This window comes from Populus nigra, chromosome 4 (genome assembly GCF_951802175.1).
Source record: "Populus nigra chromosome 4, ddPopNigr1.1, whole genome shotgun sequence".
Classification (NCBI taxonomy): domain Eukaryota; kingdom Viridiplantae; phylum Streptophyta; class Magnoliopsida; order Malpighiales; family Salicaceae; genus Populus; species Populus nigra.
In genome coordinates this window covers 2,265,853-2,288,983 of record NC_084855.1, presented here as the reverse complement: position 1 = coordinate 2,288,983, position 23,131 = coordinate 2,265,853, and the positions used below count along the sequence as shown (strand labels likewise).

The following is a 23,131-nucleotide window of genomic DNA, read 5'->3' as shown; positions in this document are numbered from 1 at the left end:
ACCGGCCCGAAGATTTTATGGGTTTTTATGTTTTTCTCTCTATTTGGCCTTTTTAATTATTAATTTTTTCATTTTCTTCGATTTGTTTTTATTACTCGGTTCAGCTCTTTTTCCGTGCACACTATTAATGAAATAAATAAAATTGAGAGGAGGTTTCCGTTAAGCGATTGGGCCTTGCTTGATAGGCTATGATATAAAGCCCGGCAAGTGAAATTCAATAAGCACGACTCCAAAACAATTGGAGTCATTTTGTAATTGATATAAATTGTGATCCTTGGAGAGCAGCTGAGTGTCAGGGACCATTTTGTAATTTAATAATGGATCAAAACCCAAATTTACCCTCCAAAGTCTCGGCTACATCCCACTCTACCCTCACAGTATCATTTTTCTTAAAAACCCCACAGACCAACACCGAGCTAAATTTCTCTTTCCTATCGCAGTGAAACCAACGAACAATAACCACTTGATCAAACAAGGAGTAGGAGATGGGGACCCTAGGCAGAGCCATATACACCGTCGGATTCTGGATTCGCGAGACCGGCCAAGCTCTTGATCGTCTAGGAGGCCGCCTTCAAGGCAACTACTACTTCCAAGAACAACGTAAGCAAGCTTAGCATTTCTATAAACCCTAGATCCTAATTAAATATCTTTATAGCTTCATTTTATCTAATTAGATCATATAATTAATTACCGCAGCTCGCATTTTTACTACGAATTTATTTGCGTGTTTTCTGTTTTCGAATCAGCGTAGATCATTATATAATTTGCGGAGCTAGTTTGCTAATTTGGTGTTTTTGGAGAAATGTTTTATTTATTCGCTTAATCTTTGTGAATGTGAACATTTCATAGATTTGATAATGAAATTTTAGATAATAATAACTTTTTTGTCGTCCTTGTAGCATGGTTTTTTAGATTGGGCTGGCTTATTATTGATGAGGATAGTTTAGTTTCTCGGAATGTAGCCGTATAATTTGAGGTTGTGATTGTTATTGTTAAAGATGCCACTCTAATGAGATGCAGGAGCAATTGGTTTTAACCGATAGGGTTTTGAAAGTTTTCTTTATAAAGTGAATTTCATCCCGAATACTTGCCTCCCATTTGTTCTGTTATTACTGAAAAAATATTAGTTTTGCAATTACTGTGATTTTCCATCCACTTTCTTACTTTTTCTCCTATTGCTTGGATGAAATAACTCCTCCTCACGAGTGCTTGTGGTTTTATGTTGCATGTGCTCAAACTATCATGGAAACTTTTATTGTATAGTATACCCAGGGAATAATGAATATGAGTTTGCTATGAATTGGATCATTTTGTTAAATTCCATAATGGTTATGGAGTGCTTTGGAAGATAGCTCTGTGATGCACATGGGACACTCTCATGAACTCCATCCTGTCAGAGAAGTGACACGAATACACCACACATTCAAGACTGGTTTAAGCATTTTAATTCTCTTGCTCAGTATCATCTGCCTTGATGCCCGCTAACTACATGTTTCATAGTCCAATCTCTTCTTTTCATCTGCCTTTGAATCGAGTCATTTGTTCCTTATTTGTGCATCAACTAAACAAGTAGTTTAGCCTTTTTTGTTTTTTTTTGTTTTATCTCCTTTCAATATGATTCTTATTATTAACATCAAGGAATATAATTTGGGTTATGCTAGTCTAGCTTGTAGTTAGCTATGGCGGATGGTTGTCAAATCAAGATTTGAGTCATGAATTGGAAAGCCCATTTTTGGGATCAGAACCGTGAGATTCAGTAACAAATGAAAATGGCATTATGAAAGATAAATAATATACTGCATATCAAATGAAAAGTGATCATTTATAAACAAAATGTGCATCAATTCATTTAATTTATTAGTTCTAAGTCTCTAAATGACCTCATAGTCTCAAAATCAACATACTGTTCATCGTTTTGTATGTGAATCGAGTCTAAGTATCTACCACATTAATCATTTCTTGTGTTTAGTGTCCAGGCATCGAACTCTAATGAACATATTTGACAAGGCTCCTGTAGTTGATAAGGATGCATTTGTGGCTCCCAGCGCCTCTGTAATTGGGGATGTTCAAGTTGGAAAAGGATCATCCATCTGGTATGGATGTGTATTGAGAGGTAAGATTTTATACCACTTATATTTGATGCATTTAATCTCGATTTTCCCCTTCAAATATGCTCAAGTGGATGTAATTTTTGGGCCTAAGAATTAAAATTCTACAAAGAGCTGTCCTTGTTGTTTTTGGCTTTTCCAATGACCATGAACTTATTTTGGTGGGCAGGTGATGTCAACAGCATCAGTGTTGGATCTGGAACTAATATACAAGACAACTCCCTTGTGCATGTGGCAAAATCTAATCTAAGTGGGAAGGTGCTACCAACTATCATTGGGGACAATGTTACTGTAGGTGAGCATTATTATGGAGGTCATATGTTTAGCTAGGAGCAATTAGGTGGTCATGTGTGATGCTTTCAAAATTTGCTTAATGAATTTAAATTTGAACTGGGCAGGTCACAGTGCTGTTGTACATGGATGTACTGTTGAGGATGAGGCTTTTGTCGGTATGGGAGCAACACTTCTTGACGGTGTTGTTGTTGAGAAACATGCTATGGTTGCTGCTGGAGCTCTTGTGAGACAGAATACAAGGATCCCTACTGGAGAGGTATGTCAGCTAACTCTCTCTCTCTCTCTAAGAATTTGAAGGTGCTTTTTTTCCTGAATTTATAAATTTTTAGCTGTTCATCATATGCTTCAGACTTGTCTCGAATTGGATGCATCAAGGATATTGACATCTATTTGTAGAGACTGACTGTAGGTCTTACTACATACTTTAAACATTTAACAATCAGAGATGTAAATGAGAAGAATGAACCTCCAAACACTTCTAAACCCAAAAGTATCAAACATTATAATACAGTTTGATTTTAAACAGATAAGTATGTGGAGAATGTGTTTGTTCATACTGCATATGTGAATCTTTATAAGATATGCTGAAAGTAAACAGAAATACCAGCTTCAGTTGTTTGCAATGTATGCAGGTATGGGGAGGCAATCCTGCAAAGTTTTTGAGGAAGTTGACTGATGAAGAGATAGCCTTTATTGCCCAGTCAGCCACCAACTACTCAAACCTTGCACAGGTTCATGCAGCTGAGAATGCAAAGCCTTTTGATGAGATTGAGTTTGAGAAGGTTCTTCGCAAAAAGTTTGCGAAGAAGGACGAGGAGTATGACTCTATGCTAGGTGTTGTGCGTGAACTCCCCCCTGAACTTATTCTTCCAAACAATGTCCTACAAGATAAAGAACATAAGGCAAAATGAGCCATTTCTTGAGGTATTGTTTCATAAACTTCAAAATTTGAGGTTTGTCTTTCAAGGAATATTTGTTGGTATCCGCAAATACATGAAGAAGGGATCACTTTCTTTCCCAATAATACAAGACATGTTTAGGGTAGAATTTTGGCTCCATTTTAGCTTCAACCTCTGCTCTTCTTGTGGTTGTTCAGGCTCACTCTTTTCTTCCATGGGAGAAACTAATGCCATAAAGCATCATGTACCGTGATGTTTTTCTGATTCATGTACCTAAGAAATTCAATTTCAATATGATTTTGTTGATCCGTACTTCTGATATCAAATTATTTAAGGGGTTGAAATAACTAATTAGTTCATGTGGCAATACTCTTTTGTGTCTGCATAGTGTAATAAAATTCTGGAGGCTTTTCTTAGAATTTGTAATCGAAGAAGAAATATAGAAAATAGATGCAATGGTCCAGATTCTCCTCGATAGAATGTTACAATGTTGAATCAACGATAGGATCTCAAAGCTATATGATTCATGTGATGGGTGTGTGATAGAGACAGGCAATGCTGCTTTTGTGAATGAGTGTGCTTTTGCAACTGTAAGAGATAACCTGTTGCGCTGCCATTGGTTGGTGTATGGTTGCTTGGCCATTTCTATCGGCTTGACAGGAAGCATGAGTCGAAAATGGCATTCAGCTGGGGAGCCAGATGCATATTACACTCTTACGCTAACTTTGCCAATCATTTCTTAACTAGAAGGGTTCCAACATTATTTTCCTCCATGTTCCTTCAGTTTTCTTCATCAATTACATTATGAACGTTATTTGTTGGCACCTTCGGACCTCGACTGTAAATGATGTGCCATTTGTATCCTTCAATAAATGGAGCTATGCATTCTCCGTTGATATGAAGTGCGGGGAATAGACCGCCGTGACTAAGGAGATGTGGTTTTCATTTTATTTTCAAAATGCTTAACAAGTAGAGGTGAGGTGTTATCGGCGGCCCGGGTTTCAGAGATAACTCAATTTCATTACCCCTTCTGAACTGCGCTGGGGTATGCTATTGGATCAAGATTCATGTGGCATAATAATTTCCCCCTCGTCATTGCCAGTCTTGAAATGGGAACCTTAGGACTTGTGTTGGGGAGTTGCCCCAGTTGGGTCAAGGAACGAAATGATCTTTTGTGTTTGTTCTCTCGTGAATTCGTGATGAACAGTTTTCACTGTTTGTTGTTGTGTGCTTCACACTGTTTTCGAGTTTCATTTCTCTGTTCGCCATGCAATGGTCTAGAAAACGTTGTTTTATGTTCATCATTTGGAGGCAGCTTGGGAAAATTAAGCATTGGCTATTCCAACCTATTTCAAGCTAACCCCATGTGCAGCCAACCCTAGGCAAGTTTAGCTAGGACTCGATAGGTGTTCCAGCAAGTCAAATTAAGTTTTTCCTTTCATAAAAAAAAATTAGGTGAAGACAATGCATTTCAAAGAGTAAGAAAAATTTAAGAATAGAATGATTGATTCGAATAGGTTAAATAAGTTTATTTTATTTAATAATATGATTGTAAAATAAAAATTCAATGATAATGATTAATCAGATTAAAATTTTTAATATTATAAAAAGATATTCTATAAATATTTTTAAAAAATCTCAATGATTTTATTTATTAACAAGATAAAAATTAAATGAGAATGAGATAATAAAGAGAAAAAAAAAATCAAAGTTCAATTACTATCAAAGCAAACACAGAAGGATGAATTGAAAAAAATTAACTCTAGTCAGCATACCAAACATATGGTCAACTTACAAGAATGAGATAACCTCGTATAAAAAAAACCGAATAAAAAATGGAGCTCGCAAACAAAATAATTTAAGGCAAAAGTGAAAAAAAATATTCTTGAATCAATCCTAATTAACTCAACCAATTTATGATCCAAGATATGAAATTAGAATAATCTCATAAAAAGAAAGCAACAAAATTTACAAAGCTAGGGGCCAACAATATAATATGGAATGATGAAATTAAAAAAAAAAAACTAAAAAATACATAAGTCAAACCAGGTTAATCTTCAAAACCTGTATCTTGGATTATGAGACCGGGTTACCCCATAAAAAACAGACTCGAAAAAATCCTGAAGCAAAATTCACATTCATCCAAAATTAAAAAAAAATAGCAATAAGAAAATAAGGACTAAATCTGGTTCAAACATTAAATGAAATACAAAATAAAAAAATATAATAAATCAGAAAAAAAATAAAAACAATTAGCAATCATAAAAATAAAGACTAAATTTGATATTGATATTAAACAAAATAAAAGTACGAATGATTAAATTGAAAAATACAATAGATCAATAAAAGGATAAAAAAACATAGAAATAACAATTAAAAGAATACGAACCAAGTTTGATAGATGAAAAAATTAAAAAAATATTTTATTTTTATAAATTATTTCAAATAAAATAAATAATAAAAAAAAATATGAATTAAATTCAAAGAAAAACCAAGTTAAATGGCTAGCCTAACAAATTGGAGGGTTTGACACAAAAATCGATGGGGAGATAAAACTAAAAACAAGAAAAGGTCGTTGACGCTATATTGGCCACACGCATCGTCCAAGCATGGAGAGGAAGCCGAACACTTTCCAATGCCGTTATAAAATTTGGTGTTTGGTTAATGGGTGTCACCAACCGTGTTGCTCAAACCTCACGGACACACCCATGTATTAACTATTTTTTTAATTATATTTAAATGTGATAAGTTATTAAATTATCTCTTAGCTTATATGATAATAAAAAAAACATAATGAAAAAAAAGCTCCAGACAATAAATTTAGGACTTCTTGCTATTAGAAATGATTTAGTTATTTTATTGTTTTTAAAAAAGAAAAAAAAACCATGCAGTCTTCCGATGTCAGGCAATTCTTTTGCTTTTTAAAAATTATTTAGTTTTTTCACCCTGTCAAAAAAAATAAATTTTAAATAACTGAATTAACCCTGTTCAATTTAACAATACCGAAATAACCTTGTAAAAGGATGATTTCGCCTCTAATTTGTGCTTAATTGGCTTACACTGTGAAGAGCAAAAACATCATTATAACGCAGCATTCCACTGCGCAACGAATCTTTGCTTCACAGATAATCACCAATGCCTCTATGATAATTAGAAATTCGATGAAACAATTATTTTATGCAAATCGGAATCTGAAAAGGCCAAGGCGCAATCCCCCGTGATTTAAGCTGTCCTCTAGTCGAGAAAGACAAGAGGTCGTCCATCTAATCAAACATCAATCCTAATCTCCAACAAGATTTGTTCCTGGTCTCTTTGTTGGGTTTTTCCTGTGCGCTTTCCCCCCTTCTATTCATTTTTAGTGCTGTTTTTTCTTCGAAATATTTCTGCCCCCTTACAGAATCCACAGCGATATAAAATCGAAGCCCTCCGAGGTCCAGTGAATCATGCCAAGCAATTCTGGAGCTCGAGACTTTCTTCACCGACATCCTCCTTTATTTCTATCTCTATGCACCTTCGTGTTGGCCATCTATTGCAAATCATGGAGGGGCATGTTGCTTTTACTTTCCTATCATAAACAATATCGTAGTGGTCGGAGCTTTACAATTACACTAGTGGGTGATTGATTGTCTAAATTTTAAACTTTAGTCACTCAACCTTGTGGACCTTAGACATTAGATGAGAGGATACGGAAACAAGAGATTCCAGTGTTTACTGGCTAAGGACCAGCATTACGCCGTGGATCATTTTTTCTCTACTAAAAATTATATTCAAGCACCGCAAATGTATTATTTTGAAAAAAATCGTGAGTTGAATTATAGGTATGATCGGATAAAATAAGTTTGTTTTTTTTAATTAGATGATTAAAAAAAACCAATGATAGCATATAAATTAAACTAAATATAAATGATCATGATAACCTATTAGCTTAAGTTCTCGATCTATTAAATATAAAAAGATAAAATTGGATAAAAAAATATCTAAAAAATTAATCTATATTAACTTGACTTAAGATGATGAATTTGTAACCTTGCTAAAATTGTAGCTTAGGTAACGAGACCACATCACCCCTCATGAAAATAGTAATAGGAAAAAAAAAAAAGGAAAGTGAAAAGACCAAAAAACTCATTTATGCATGGTTTAAGTTTTCAGGTTTTAAGGGTAAACTTGTCTTTTTATCATGTTTGAAAACGTGAAAAGACCACTGGTTACTTGTATTAAAAATTTGATATGTTGAATAAATCGATAATCTTATTATGTTTAAAAATTACGACAAACTTTAACGAGCAATGAGTGTTGCAGGTGAACAATGTTTTCGAGAGGGGGTGTTAATATTATTAGTTTTGGATGTAATGTAGATAGCCATCAACAACACTAGACATCTATGAAAGAGCAGAATCCGTAGCCATGGGATACCAGTGATGTCTATCCTGTACAATCTTCACAAGCAAAAAAGAAGACGGCGAGCAATTGCAAGTGGGAAACAAGACACCGTCCTGCGCCGAAATAAGTTCTCGGAAATTTAGATAGAAGAAGCTCAAAAGCACGTTGCTTTCTGTGTTTTCTAGTTATATTTTCATGGCCATGGCGGGGTCATTGGATCTTTGCTTTTGGATTCCTTGGCAATTTTAAAGTGATCGATCCAACAGTGTTTCGGCCACGCTGACTAGTCACTGACTCGTGCTCTTGTCGGATTCTCCTTAGCCTTTTATGCGTTACCAGGATGCCACAATTATTCCAGATGTCGTCTCGTCTGTTCTCCGAAATGATCGTTTCCAACTCTTCTCGCAGGCCAATGGAGAAGTTGTTCGACTCGACACTCAAATATAAAACCCAAAAATTAAAGGAATTGGAATGTTAAAAACAATCATGCAAAATGATGTCCGTCCAAGAAGAAATGAGCATCGCTATCTATTTAGTATTGTTGTAGTCTGTAAATATATATATTTTTTTTAATATTGTAAAAAGCTTTTCTATTAAGTATTTATAAATATGAGTTTTTATTAATGCTATTATATGAAACTAGAAGAGCAACTGTCGACTGTGGCTAAATTCATGGAACTAGAAGAGCAGAAGAGGAGGGCTACCAATCAGAAGCTGGGATTTCTCTTTCTCGAATCGAGATTCAATTTTGGGCCTATCCAATCCATTGTTTATCTTTTTCTATGAAATTTAGGCATGAAACAAGTGTGGCTTTCCAATGCAATTTTTATACTAGAAGAGTCCCATCAGCCTCGGATAACGGATCCTTTATTCTTTTACACCGAAAAAGAATAATAATAATAATATATTATGCTCGTTGGAGGAGAAGGGCCACAATTTAAAGTTACCCCATCAAATTGTTACTTGATCGGCATGAACCTCCCCCACTTCCACCCACCCACCCACCCACCGCACCCTCTCCACCTCTTCCAAATAACCGTAGCTAACAAATCCATCTTGATTGGCGAGGCTGACGTGAAATCTAATTTGAATTGGTTTTTTTTTAAAAAAATAATTTAAAAATTTATTAAATCAAACTCTATTCATCTGTTAATCCGAGAAAAACATTTTAATTTGATTGAGTTAATTTTTTTATATAAAATCATTTCATTTTAAAATTTTAAAACAATGTTTATTTTAATTTGATATAGGTTAATCCCATAAAAGCACAAGTCAAGTATAATAATTGATTATGCATGATACAATTTAATAATTATTAATCAATAATTAGAACAATAACCGTTTAAGCATGGTTTAAGAGGCATGCCCCACGTTAAAAAAAAAAAGAAAAAGAGGCATGCCCCGTCATCAACACCATATCATCATCTAAACCTCATGTCAAGACTTTATTAGTGATGTTTTCGTGATGTTATTAATTGAGCTTAGGAGACTAATTCACTTCATTAGTGATGTTTCCAATATGCCCTTCTATTCTTTTTTATCCACTTGGTCCCTCTACTTAAGGAAATCTTTTAATACGATCCTTCTATTCAACTCACTATTAATTCCCTACATGTAAAAAAAGGGCAGTTATCTCTTTTATTTCAGGGCACGTGTCAAATACTAGGGGTAATATGAATGGAGATTTTATGGAGGAACCACACTAAGACATTTTTATGAGTACACGGACCAAATAAATAAAATAAAGTAGAGAGTCCATAGTAAGAAAATGTCAATATTACAGGGACCAGATATATCCTTTAAAAAGTAGTATAAACAGGGGCAGTTTGGGAAAAAGACAAACATTCTGGAGTAAAAGTCAGTCCGGAAGCAAATCCTGTTCTCCCGGGCGTCTATAAATACGAAGAAAAGAGGCAAAGGTTAGAGGGCGAAGGCCGAGGTGTTCATAAAAAGCCCTTGCCAAATGGGAGCTGCAGCCTTGCCCAGTAATGGAGAGATTGCAACTGTTACTGTTGCTACTCACCCTCTCGTACTTGGTCTACAGCCAGCAGCTCTTGTCGACAACGTGGCACATGTTGACTGGTCTTTGCTCGACCAAATCCCCGGTGACCGTGGCGGCTCAATGCCTGTACTCTCTCTTTTTTCAATCTCCTAACGTTTTTACTTGATTTTGGCTTCTTATTTCTTTCTTGGGTATGTCTTAATTTTGGCTTGTTTTGCTTTTTTTATGTATAATTCACTACTTTTTTAACAAAAAGATCGTTTCTTTTCTTGCTTTGTGTCCATACCCTTGGAGGCTTTTGATATATTTCGTGTCTGATTCTTGTCGTTTTTTCTTTTCGGGTCTATGTTATTTATAGACATTAAACACATGTACTGGTTTAGTTGACTCAATGAGTGATTTTTTTTAGTAGTTTCCTTCCTACTTGAAGTAGAACTTCTGTTTTATTACATTAACAATGACAATATTGGTGAAAAAGGGACAGTGATGTTGTTGTTGGTCGTGTGATGAAAGGGGATTTAATAATTTGTGTTCTGGGTTATGTAGGTTGCAATTGAAGAGCTTGAGCATATATTAAAAGAGGTGAAGGCGCATAAGCTTGCTTCGCCGGATGAGCTATCTCCGATGAAGACGATGGCGGGTGGCAGTGTAGCGAATACTATCAGAGGACTGAGTGCAGGCTTTGGAGTCTCTTGTGGGATTATTGGGGCATGTGGGGATGATGAGCAAGGGAAGTTATTTGTGAGTAATATGAATTTTAATGGAGTGAATCTTTCAAGATTAAGGATGAAGCAGGGACATACAGCTCAGGTGATCTTGAATTTTATTTTTTTTAGGAAGGGATTTTTTTAGTGCTTTTGCTGGGGTGATTCAATTCCTGAAAGCTAAATCTTGTCTGTAAACTATCTTGTGGCAGTGTGTTTGCATGGTTGATGAATTAGGTAATCGTACTATGCGACCCTGTCTCTCTAGTGCTGTCAAAGTTCAGGTGCATTATCCTTTGGATCTTTTGCGTGTCTAGTTTATTTAAGTTTTGGGTTGTTATCGATTTGGAGGGTTGACCTAGCTTTCTTATCTAGATGAGGCTTTTTCCAACCATTTTGTATTTTGTTCCTTTTCAGGCTGATGAATTGACCGAGGAGGACTTTAAAGGTTCCAAGGTTAGGCATCTTTCACTATTATTTAGTTTGTTGATCGATTCGAACCATCACCTTTGTTTTCTTCTCGTTTTTGTTTTTCCTTATCATTTTTATTTTTCCCAAGGTGGTCAAGTTGGACTAAAAACGAACTTCAAGATAAAATATTTAAACAGTTGTTTATTTGAAGGCATTTTTTTTGCATAAATTTGCTTTCTCATATCCAAGAAGGATTCATACTGCTTTGTCATTTCATATGGTTGCTTTTGAAGTATATTGTCACTTACTTTACCTGGGATGTTTCTAATATATCTTTATTATAGTGGTTGGTTCTGAGATATGCAATATTCAATTTGGAAGTTATTCAAGCAGCTATCCGGACTGCAAAGCAAGAGGGTCTTTTTGTCTCTTTGGATTTGGCGAGTTTCGAGGTATATTTTTTTTACCAATTTTAGATCCAATTAAGGGAATGGTCAATTTTGGTTTCAAAATAATTTTAGCATCCAAATTATAATTGGCCATCCTTTTGGGAGAATGAAGTGTTCATAAACAATATGTTTTTATTTCCTTGCAACAAATTCGTTTGAGTATTATCATGTATTTTATTTGTGAGCGTAAAGTATGCCATTTCCATTTGACATCAGTCTGTTTTGATACTAATTCAACCAAATACTTTATGGTGTGGCCTCTATTAAATTGCTTGCTTCTTGCTAGATGGTTCGAAACTTTAGATCACCTCTTCTACAGTTACTGGAGTCAGGGGACATAGACCTCTGCTTTGCTAACGAGGATGAAGCAATGGCGTTGTTGAGGTAACCGTTGTTTGGTTATGTTCTTCACTTGGTATGCCGAGGTTACTTAATTGTAGAGTTTCACTTTTGCATACTGGAATTGCCCTAATGTTTCCTGGCAGTGGTTACTGATTTTCTTAAAATGGCTGCAGGGGCGAACAGACTACTGACCCTGAGGCTGCTGCAGAATTCTTCGCCAAACATTGCAACTGGGCTGTTGTGACTTTAGGTGCTGATGGTTGCATTGCAAGGCATGGAAAAGAGGTCAGTTTCTAGTTGTTGACATAGGCGTTTTCTGCTCACCAAAAGCTTAGCTCTACGAAGAAGTTTTCCCAATTGCTAAAAAAATTGCAGCTGTGATCCGGTGCCTTCTCTTAAATTGTTGGGTTCTGCCTTTATGGACCTTAAAAATATTAGTGGAACATTACCGATTCTACACACCCTCAAATACATGTCCTTTTTTGTGCAATAGAAGGAGCAATTAGCTATAAATGTTATGGATGCTGTTCTCAGCTTCCACCTCTGCCCTTTTTATTTGCACTGCCGCTTTGAAGTCTCTTCTTACTCCTGGCATTTTATTAAAATTTCTCAACATGTCAGATTGTTCGAGTTCCAGCCATTGGGGAAGCAAACGCAACTGATGCCACTGGAGCAGGAGACCTCTTTGCAGGTGGGTTTTTATATGGATTGATCAAAGGCCTGTCATTGGAGGAATGCTGCCAAGTCGGTGCCTGTAGTGGTGGGTCTGTCATCCGCTCGCTTGGGGGTGAGGTTACCCCAGAGAATTGGCAGTGGATGTATAAGCAGATGCAGATCAAGGACCTCCCTCTTCCTGATATTCGCAATTGATGTCACACCTATCATAGGATTGATTCTTTTCTTTCTTTTCTTTCTTCTCTTTCCTCCCTCGTCAAGTACTGTAATTTCCCACCCTCTAAAAGGACGGAGGCAGCTTTAGTTTCCGTTGGGGCTAATTTTATGATTCCAAGACGAACCATTTCTCCATGGATAACACAGCATTAAGCATGTTTCTAAGTTCAATAAAATGTTCGTTCAGATAAACTTGACTCATAAGCTTTCTTTTTCTCTTATTGGTGGTATATTTAACAATGACGAGGACCTGGCACTGGGCGAATGCTTGTACATGTATTTCCTGGAGTAAATTATTATTTAGTTTCTGTGTCTTCAACTACCTTGAACTTTGAAGGGCACTTAATTGTAAAAGACAAGAAAGGCTTGAAGGCTGAGGGATTGATATTTTTATTTGATTAAGTAAATATCGATTTGACCTAATGTTGTGAAGTGAGATGAGAGGTTGGGGACTGTTTAAAAGAAGGAACCAAAAGCATTTTGGTTACCAAACAAATCTTTGAGCATGCTTTTAAATTTCAAGGGGAAAAACACCGGGAAAACCAAGGATACAGGTTTTTAGGTCACAAGAGGAACTAAGCCCAAAACTTTTCAACATAAAATGGGCCACAGAAAGGCCCATAACAATCCCATCTTCCCAAAATCACTCGTGGATTAGCCCCGAGCCCTCCTGCATCAACTTCAAGAGACTCCATTGATGGCCTGTTCTATTCAAAATTAAACACGGAGAAGGAGAGGGAGAGGGAGACCGAGTATGAGATCATAATTCATGAATGATAAGCACGCCAAGGCTAGCATAACATATGTTGCGCAAGTGATGCAAAGTTAAATTGCATGGGAAACGAGAATCCAACAAAAAGATGTCTTCCAGATCGCCTTTCATTTTTGAATAAATTCAGAATACACAAGCTAGAAAACATCCAAGACTAGGAAAGAGAAGCCGCTTGTTTCTTGCGTCATCATATGTCCATTGGAGCCGCATCCTGATGAGCAGCAGCACCCTCCTCAGCAGCGGTGCCCTCCTCAGCAGCACCAGCCTCCTCCTCAGCAGCACCAGCCTCCTCCTCAGCAGCACCAGCCTCCGTCTCTCCCACAATCTCAAATGCATTAATCAACTGTTGGACGGTTTCCTGATCCAGTATATGGAATGCCTCGTCAACTCCTACCACAGCAACCGTGCAGATGGAACTCTTTAGTGTTTCTCCTTGCAAGGTTTCCCTAACTGCAATGAGAGCGTCCTTGATCAGATCATCCCTTGAAGAGTCCATAAAATTCTCAAATCTGCGTTCCAAGTATGTCTTTGCAGCTTGTGAGCGGGATCCTATTGCAAAGGCCTGGTATTCAAAGTAGTTCCCACTGGGGCAATTGTAATAGAGGTGAGCTCCAGATTCATCTGTGCCACCTACTAGCAGACCAACACCGTAAGGTCGTTTCCATGAACGTTGGGTACAGACCTGCCATTCAAATATGTATTACAGCTACAGATGAGTAGAGCACTAGCAGAATAGCATGGAAATATGGTACATACTTTATGTTTCAAACACAGTAACGAGAAAACAAGCTACCCAGTGAAGCTACAATACTCTTGCTTTGACCATGTTGCATTCTGGAGATAAAAATTAAATCAACAATGCAAAGACAGCCAAAAGATTTCCCAGTTACAATTAAGTGAATAATCAAGCAATCATCAATCCTTTATATAATTGAGATTTATCTGTTGACCGCGTGTGGCAGATATAGAACTACAATTATAATTAACTCCACCACAATGTCAGATCAACTAAAACATCACCTATTATCGTACAGTCATTATTTTTTTTTTAATGAAAACTGTACCAGTATTAAGAATAAGTAAAATATGCATATTATTTTAATCTTACCATCACTTTTTTGAAGATAACCTTCTACAAGGATGGTTTCACAAGTATTGACTTCTCCAAGCTCATTAAGCTTGGTGAGCAAATAAAATCTCCTTGGTTAATCGGAAAAAAAGGGTTGATAGTTTCACAAGTTGAAACTTAATCTGAATTCCAAGATTTCAATGTTTCAAAAAGAATGTTTCGAAAATCAAAGGCATAAATCTGTGTTGTGTATTGACTGACATGTGAAGAATGGTGGAGAAGATGTCAATTTAAGTTGAACCTATAACTCAGACATGTTAAGGGAAAATCCACGACATCAAAGCTCAGTTATGTCACCCTTGAGTAGAAAGGGGTTGCAAAGGTTCAGTGCTGGTAGATTATACTTACATCCACCATCAGCATTGGGGGATTTTAATCCTTAAAAAGCACATGATCATAAACACTCAACAAAGAACCCAATACAAATCCATCAAGGGAAAGATAAAACAGACTAAAATAGAGAGATTAAAGAGACCTAATTTTCGTACTTAACACTAATTGCTGACCAAATTACTCCTTTACCAACACAAAGGTACATTCAGCTCGCTATTGTACTGGTGAAAGTAGCTTGCATTTATAATTAACAAAAAAAAAACCCAACTTTCCCCGCAAAATTAGGTTCTAAAATCAACAATTATTCACTCAAATAACACATAACCAAAACCCTAAACCCCGCGATCTGAAAAATCAAGCAAAACCCAAAAAGAAAGTTAGGCCTTCTAAAAATAAGCAAACAAACCTGAGCCTTATCCGCAAGCTGAACGACTAGGCGACCAACAGGAAGAGGAGACTCGTAATTGAAACTGTAATTAATGCATTCAGTTCGCATGTACCGAGACAAAACACGGCCGTCAGCGGTGAGTCCTGCGATGGCGACACCGATATGGTCATCGACCTTAAAAATCTTCTTCTGGTGAGAGGAGAGTTCGGAGTTGGCTTTGTTAACGCATGCAAGAACCACGTGAGTCTTAGATCGGAGTCCAATCGCCGCTGATCCTTGCTTCACTGCCTCCATCGCGTACTCTACCTGGAACAATCGACCCGCAGGACTCCATGTGGTAACGTCTGTGTCGTATTGATTCCTGAACATTTTTTCAAGCTTTCACTCTCTTATCTTCGATTTGATGTGATGATGTCTAGTTTTCTTGGTGTGGGAGTATATAGGAGGGCTTCTTTTTTCTTTTTGGCCAAGTCAGGAAGCAATGAGTTGAGGGTGAGCTGAGTCGATGAATCGAGGCAGGGTTCTTGCCGCGTTCTGAAGAGCTCGAGGTTTTGACCCTGAAACGAAAAGGTGGGTATCTGGAATTGGAGGCCCAGTATGAGTCCAGTGCGAGTATAAGAACTACTGGGCTCTTTGGAAAACGGGCCTATTGGGCTGGACAGATCCGCAACCAGCTTATTTTTTCAATCCAAGATGAATTGCCTGGGCCTTTAAAAATAGTTTGTTAGATAGTCCAGTAATAGATGAATTGCTCTCCGTGGTACCACCATGGCCCATGGAGGACTGCCGGGCATTGTTTTAAAACCCGGATAAGCTGGGATCCGGCAGGCCTGGACTAGTCAAGATTAAAAAAAACTTAACCATCCCAGAGCTTTTAAGTTTTACAGCATTTTGCTTAGATTCCCTGAGAAAAAACTCCAATGCACACACATTAAAGGTGGTGAGCTTTTTGAGAACTCTACCAGAAACCAAACGTTGAAAAGGAATGAGTTGGTGGTCGCTCGAGTCTTAAAAGCGGCACCGAGTGAAGTATATAAATCTCTGTTTGAGAGTTCGGTCCTAGAGGTTAGTTAATATTTAAAAATTAATTCTTAAAATTATTTTTTTAATGTTTTTTTATAATTTTGATGTACTGACATTAAAAATAAATTTAAAAAAATAAAAAAAATATTATTTTAATATATTTATAAGTGATAAACACTTTTAAAAAATACAAAAATAAAAATAAAAATAAAAGTGAACAAACAAAAAGCAGATGAACAAGATTTACCCTAAAAGCTGTCCTCCTTAAACTGAACTAGTTTATTAGATTCACAAGTCAGTTGAATTTCTGCTCAAGCTAGCATGGTGACAGCATGTGAAGGCGTTGACTAGTTGGTAGTCACAAGTGACTCGACATACTTTCCCTTCTTGTTGTGGTTGTGGGAGGGGCAAATTAGAAGAAAAAAATTAAGATCAAATTTTATTTTTTAAAGAGTTAAGAATATAATTTATTAAACAAAGAGCGTTGGAAAAAACAGTTCTTTACAGTGCCTGTCAGACCTCCTAATTCCGCCCCTGGTTGTGAGGGAAAAAGTTGCGGTAGCATCGTTACCTTCGGGCATTGGAAACAAGGCCTTTGCTTGGGCTTATATATAAAGAGAAAAGGACAGCCATGCATGCAGGTGCGGGGATTGAAGGCAAAGGAAAAACCAGTTTTAATTCCATAAATTTTAAGGATATTTAAAATTTATATAATTATTAATTTTAAAACTTTTGAAATTAATTAAAATATATATAAGCTAATCCAAACATCTATATTAATAAATAAATAAAAACAAAGAAAAAGAAATTCAGGTTTATCTTGTTTAAGAACACGGGAAAGCACATGTAAAAAATCTAAATTATCTAAGATTATTTTGAGTTTTGAGTTAAATTCAATTTAGTTTTTATTTTTTTTATTGGAGTAATATTATAAAAATAGGTTATTCCTTCCTATTTTAGTCTATCATTTAGTTTTATTTTTTCTTTCATCATAGTTATTAAACTCAGTCTCATTAGATAACTTAACCCAGAATTTAACTAATCTAATCCCCTATATAGGCTAGGTTTTTAAAAAAAATCAATCTAGAGTTGTTTGACCAAGTGGGTTATTGTTGCGATGTTGCGGTCGCACAAATTAATTATCCTAGCTTAAAACACACAAGATAGTATAGAGCAAGTAAGGTGTCGATCCCACGAGGAAGGTTTAGTTCGGATTTTTATGCTATACGTTATGCAATTAGGGGGGGTTTGATTTGCAATGATCTAAACTATGGTAGAAATTAAACTGGCAAACAAAATCAATTAAAATTGAAATTTATCAAGAAAACAAACCTTGGTCACAAGCACACATCCACTTACAGAAATCAGAACCGATCCTTAAAACTAAACTTCAGTTTATATTCTGAATTTTTTATCTTTTCTTAATGTTGGTTAATTAACGGATCCGCTGTATAATTAACCCTAACCAACAAACAATGTATCCGCACTAATGATTTAATCTAATGGCAGCATTAAGATCTAGATAAATTCATTAATCTTAACAACCAAGTTGTCAGCTTGTGTTGCTTTAATCGAATGTTTTTCCTAAGTTTAATAACGTAGTTCCGCTACAATTATCAAGCTTAGTTGCTTCACAAGTTTATATACCATAACTTCAGTTTTGATATTAAACTTAACAATAGATTATTCACAATAATAACTTAGAGTCCGCTCTAGCAATTAAGATAAACAATCATAGAAAATATGCATAGAAAAACAAACATACTCATTCATAATACAAACTGAAAATAAATGGAAGAATAAATCTCACAGTTCTTGAAATCTAAAGGTGTTTGCATCCTTACAACCAAGAAAACAAGTTTAGCCTTGCATATCTATTGAACAACTACTCTTAAAGATGAAAGAATACATGATTTCTGATTTGTAGAGGGAAGAGTTCGTGTTTCTTCTCTTATGGCTGCCACCCTTCTTTCTTTGATTCTACTACACTCTCTCCCCCTCTCTCTTAGCTCTCTCTTGGCTCCCTTCATAGCATAAACTTAGCTGCCTATTTATACATAAAATGCAAGTAAAAAGAATCAAAGTTCAAGTGTGAACATCAATAGATAGTGGTAGTGTGAAGGCGGCTGGTGGCTGGCTTGTGGTTGGTGATTTGAGGTTGGTGGCTGCCTTCCTTGACCTTCTGGATTGATTTACTAGAGGAGCTAAATTGATGAAATTAAAACTTGGATGTCGGTTTTGATACTTCAGGATGTAATTTGGATTCGTTTCTTCACGAAACCTGTTTGCTGGCAGAATTCAGTTGTCATCTTTTAAAACTCATATCTCCCTCATATGACATTGTTTTTGGCTGAAATTTGGAGCGTTTATAGACCTTTGAGTCAAGAATCCAAAACAATTTAGTTTGCATCAATTGGATATCTACAGCTCCAGATATTGAATTTTGAATAGACAAAGGTCAACACTAGCAGAATGCGAGTTTTGACTTTAAAGGATGTGATTTCCATGCTCTTTGTATTTTTATTTTTCTTGACTTAGATTTCCAGAAAGGTATGGATGTTAGCTTTCTAATGCCACTGGAATCACTTCATTTTGACTTCTAGAACTCACGCTCTGCACAAAACATCGATTGAGGGTCAAATCTGCCAATTACCTCCAATTACCTCTTTTTTGCATCTTTCATCTAAAGGTGCCTTCAAAACATAAAACAAAGAATATCAAGGCATTTTATACATAAAACATAGGCAAAAGACTAGTTAAATGTAGGTGAAACTATCGAATAATATGGTTACATCAGTTATTCTATAATTTAATTGAACCGGTTAAAATCTAATTTTTTTTCTAGAAAAATACTTAAAAAATAATGTTGTTTTGATTAAAAAAAAAAACAAAATTGATTGATCATAGTTAATTTACCTTAATCGTGACCTGAATCTTTAGCCAAGTCAAGTTTAATAATTTTAGTTTTGAAAATACATATCATATTTTTAAATTATCATTTATAATTAAAATTAACAAAAATAACGGTATTAATTTTTTTTTTTGAGGTACTAGAATTAAAAAAAAAGTTAAATTTAGTTTAACTCAAAATCTAGAAGTAATTTTTTATTTTCTTAGCCTAAAAAAAACAAGGAATTTTAGTCAATACTTTCGGGCGTCGTTATAAAACGTTGATTTTCATAAAGAAAGAAAGAAAGAAGTAAAGCCATAATAATTTCGTGGGTCATAATCATCATGTGTATTGTAATTAGTTCATGTTCTTTGGCAATGCCACTCCTTAACGATTTCATTAAAATAAATATCTTGGAGTAATTAAGTGTTGAAAAATGAGAAGGTAGGGTAGAGCTATTCATAATCGGAGATGCTCTCCGAGCTAAGTGATCGAAGCTCTTGATCATGTCTTTTAGCATAACTTGAAAGAAAAGGGAAGCGTTGAGATATGCAAAATGTTGGTGAAAACGACAGTAAAATTATTCGTTAGCTTTCACATAATGATTGTTCGATACTTGGATTTATTTCCAGACCCACTTGGAGCCAGCTATGCCCGAGCTGTTGATCATTATAAGTTCATGTGTCTGCAATTTTAGACACCCAATAGTTCATGAACTAGCTTGTTATTTGATTTCAAATCATTAGGAAAACCGAGCATATGGCCTGCCGCTACGAAAAGTCGCCTAAAACACTTGTCTGGTCGGGGTGCCGAGTAATCTTGGAGGGTGCTGTAGTTTTATAAGTTTTTGAATTATTTTTTATATATTATTGTTAAAAATAAATTTTAGAAAATAAAAATATATATTATTTTGGAATATATTTTAAAAAAATAACACTTTAAAATTAAAAATAATTCCTACCAGTATCTCCAACACGATCTCGGTCCCGAGTCACCTCCAATCCACCTGCTGTCCCATGTGAAGGGCCCTGGTTTTCGAATTGATTGAACGTTGAGACGTGTAGTATAATTGCTAAGAGAATCTGCAATTGTTATAAATAAAGCGAGAATATGAATAACAATTGTCAATAATGTGTGGAAGGAATATTTATATAATGGCATTTATTTATTAGATTTTAATTATTTTTTTCCTTCATTTGTTCTCGAACTAGTTTACACATCTATTAAAATTAAATATTTTTTTAGACAATTTTAATAGCATAGATCTACGTTGATATGGTATATTTAAAAATAACAAAGTTACCTGTCTCCATAAATCCAGTCCAATAAATTCTTCAGAAATAAACGGGGTTCATAGGAAATCTAACACCAATTATGTATAACCATATTTTTAATTTTTAATTTTTTTACAAACATGTTTCTTGAATAATTTATCCTTTACAATGATTTTTCTTTTTAGATTTTTCCTCTAACTATTTATATTTAATCATACATTACGGTTATACAAGACTTAATATTTTTTTTTTGTATGTTAATTATTTATATTTCGTATCAAATCTACTAAGAAAAAGAATTATTCCCTCCACCCTAGATGTGATATTACATCGAGCATGTTTGAAATTGTAGTAGTGATTACGGTTCAAAATACTTTTCACATATAAATGCATCGAAATAGTATTTTTTTTTATTTTTAAAAATTATTTTTGAGATCAGCATATCAAAACGATATAAAAATATAAACAAAAATTCATAACTTTTTTTAAATTTAAAAAAATATGATTTCAACCGTGTTTTCAAACGAAATCAAGAAAGAAAGAAAAAGATAAAACTCATCTCAAATCCATATAATCACCATCCTTATATATGCATTCAAATAAATAAAATTTTAAAATACCAACTTTAATACTTGACTTTAAAAAACCAGATGACGTAGCAAGCTCCATTGACCACAAAATCAATTCCTTAAAATTAATTATTCAGTTACTAAACTATTTAAGACTTTGCCTAGTAATAGTAATGTGATTCAATCTATTTTTTAAAGTGTTCTTTGAATTATTTTTTGTTTTAAAAAAATAAAAAAAATATTTTTTTATATATTTTTCAATATTTTTTATATATTTATATAAAAAAAATAACATTATTTTAATATATATTTGATCGAAAAATTCTCAAACGCACCGCAATGTTTAACTCGACTTGTTTGAATAATCAAAATTGCCAACAAACTTCTTTTTTTTTTTTTTTTTTTTTTTTTTTTTGATTATCGTGGGTGTCCGGGCCAGCTTGCGCGCACCTCGACTAATCCCACGGGCCCTGAAGTTAACGACCATGTAAGCCTCCAGTGGCCATCATATGAGCAGTCATAGGGTTTGAACCTGAGACCTAAGAGGGAGCAAACCCCTTAGTCCCAAGCTCTTACCACTAGACCACCACCTAGATGGTTAATTGCCAACAAACTTGAATACCAAACCCTAGGCTGTCCCCAACCAAGAAGGTACGGCAGTGAACTCATTGGTCGATCACATTGAAAAATCAAGCATCTCTAACTGGAATTTGATGGTTGGAATTGATTGTTCGTACTAGGTATTAGGCTTGAAAATGATCCAGAAATCAAACTCATCGCCCATCCCTTCTGTACATTGAAAAACATATTAATATTTCCCCGTAAAAATAATATTATTTTACAATATCATAATACTTCACTTATCTTATAAAACAAAAAAAAAATGGCCGCACAGAAATATGGTTAATATTTCAAATCCGTGCCTTTTGGTTCAAGACACATAGCATTGAACCCACAAATATATGTATGTAAGAGATAGTGTGGTCGGTGTGTGTTACTATTCAAAGACAGAAGCCATTGATGACAATGCATGGACCACTGCGAAGCTGCTTGAATTCAGATTTTTGTGAACTGTGTACTGTTGATGACGACGATAACGAGATTGTTTTCAAGGAACACATGATCAAGAGGAGTGCCTTCGTTTAATGTACAGACATGATCATGTCCTAGACTAGTTTTGATCCGAGGATAAATGTATCTAGGATGAGCAGCTGGTTTCTGGGTGTGTCTAGCCAATATAGAAAAGTTTACAGAGGATCAAAAACGAGCCTTCCATGTATCTGGGATGAGCAGCTGGTTTCTGGGTGTGTCTAGCCAATATGGAAAAGTTTACAGGGGATCAAAAACGAGCCTTCCATGTATCTGGGATGAGCAGCTGGTTAATTTGGGGTGTGTCCAGCTATTCTGGGAAAGAGTTTACAAATGATAAAACGAGCCCTCTACCTTGGAGCTAGCGTTGCCTTGTTAAACTTTATAAACACCTCAGATCCAATTCAGAGATGGATATTTGTGGAAATTAATGTTGTGTCAACAACGCTTCTGAGGGGCTAAACCAAGCGAGTTTCCCTACTCCTATGCTGTTCTTCATGGCTTATTAACGGTCTAGGCATATATACGTCTCTTGTCGGCTTAATTTGTCTCAAATTATATAAATTAATTAGTTTGTTTTAGAAATCAGTCTTTATACTGGAAAACATCTATATCAACCATAAGAAAGAAAGAAAAAACTTTTTTTTCCTTATTCTAATCGCTTGTTGTTTTCTACCCCCTCAAGATTGTTGATTTATACCTTGTATTAGCTTGTGAAATATTTTTTTTATATATAAACTTTATTGTCCCATATAAATAAATAAATAACTTACCTTTGACTACCAAAGGAAATTCAAAATATAAATAAATGGAAATCCAAGAAAAAAGTTGGGATTTAAATTTGCTACATGAAGTTATTATTTTTGTTCCAAGATTAAGTTTTATTCATGGATTATTTTAAAAGTGTATTTTTATATTGATTTGATACACTTTTTTAAAAAATAATTTTAAATTAAAAAAATTAAGAAATAAATTAACTTATAAAAAACCACTTGGAATTAGAATCCATTAGCCTCACTACCCGCACTTCGCCACGAGATCAAATTCTTTTTTTGTGCAAGAAATAATGTTCAGGTGTTGTATTTTTTTAAAAAAACAAACAAACATTCGACTTGTATCATAAACTCGACTAGATCAAATAAACTGATTTTATTTCAAGTAAACAAAAAAAAAGAAGGAAAAAA

At 35.0% G+C, this 23,131-nt stretch overlaps 3 protein-coding genes across 6 annotated transcripts; 2 read left to right on the top strand and 1 right to left on the bottom strand.

Moving 5' to 3' along the window:
* The first annotated feature begins 364 nt into the window (after positions 1-364).
* LOC133692991 (gamma carbonic anhydrase 1, mitochondrial-like) lies at positions 365-3,613 on the top strand. The gene is made up of 5 exons (XM_062114179.1): positions 365-600; positions 1,970-2,113; positions 2,278-2,403; positions 2,507-2,658; positions 3,035-3,613. Exons 1-5 carry the CDS (start codon positions 486-488, stop codon positions 3,311-3,313), a joined length of 816 nt encoding a protein of 271 aa, XP_061970163.1. The 5' UTR covers positions 365-485; the 3' UTR covers positions 3,314-3,613.
* A 5,952-nt stretch (positions 3,614-9,565) lies between these two features.
* On the top strand, positions 9,566-12,672 carry LOC133690702 (uncharacterized). Of its 3 annotated transcripts, none has more exons than XM_062110959.1 (8): positions 9,568-9,809; positions 10,230-10,493; positions 10,600-10,671; positions 10,805-10,843; positions 11,143-11,250; positions 11,534-11,631; positions 11,763-11,874; positions 12,211-12,672. In XM_062110959.1, the coding sequence occupies exons 1-8, from the start codon at positions 9,645-9,647 to the stop codon at positions 12,457-12,459; spliced, it is 1,107 nt and encodes a 368-aa protein (XP_061966943.1). In that variant the 5' UTR covers positions 9,568-9,644; the 3' UTR covers positions 12,460-12,672. The 3 variants fall into 3 exon arrangements, with proteins under 3 accessions (XP_061966945.1, XP_061966943.1, XP_061966946.1); XM_062110962.1 differs by lacking the exon at positions 9,568-9,809 and adding an exon at positions 9,858-9,874; XM_062110961.1 differs by lacking the exon at positions 10,600-10,671 and having other exon boundaries at positions 9,566-9,809.
* A 563-nt stretch (positions 12,673-13,235) lies between these two features.
* LOC133692920 (proteasome subunit alpha type-1-A-like) lies at positions 13,236-15,650 on the bottom strand. Of its 2 annotated transcripts, XM_062114096.1 has the most exons (3): positions 15,121-15,650; positions 13,560-13,934; positions 13,236-13,517 (listed from the first exon to the last, which is right to left on the bottom strand). In XM_062114096.1, the coding sequence occupies exons 1-3, from the start codon at positions 15,469-15,471 to the stop codon at positions 13,440-13,442; spliced, it is 804 nt and encodes a 267-aa protein (XP_061970080.1). In that variant the 5' UTR covers positions 15,472-15,650; the 3' UTR covers positions 13,236-13,439. The 2 variants fall into 2 exon arrangements, with proteins under 2 accessions (XP_061970080.1, XP_061970079.1); XM_062114095.1 differs by having other exon boundaries at positions 13,236-13,934.
* Between the last annotated feature and the right edge of the window lie 7,481 nt (positions 15,651-23,131).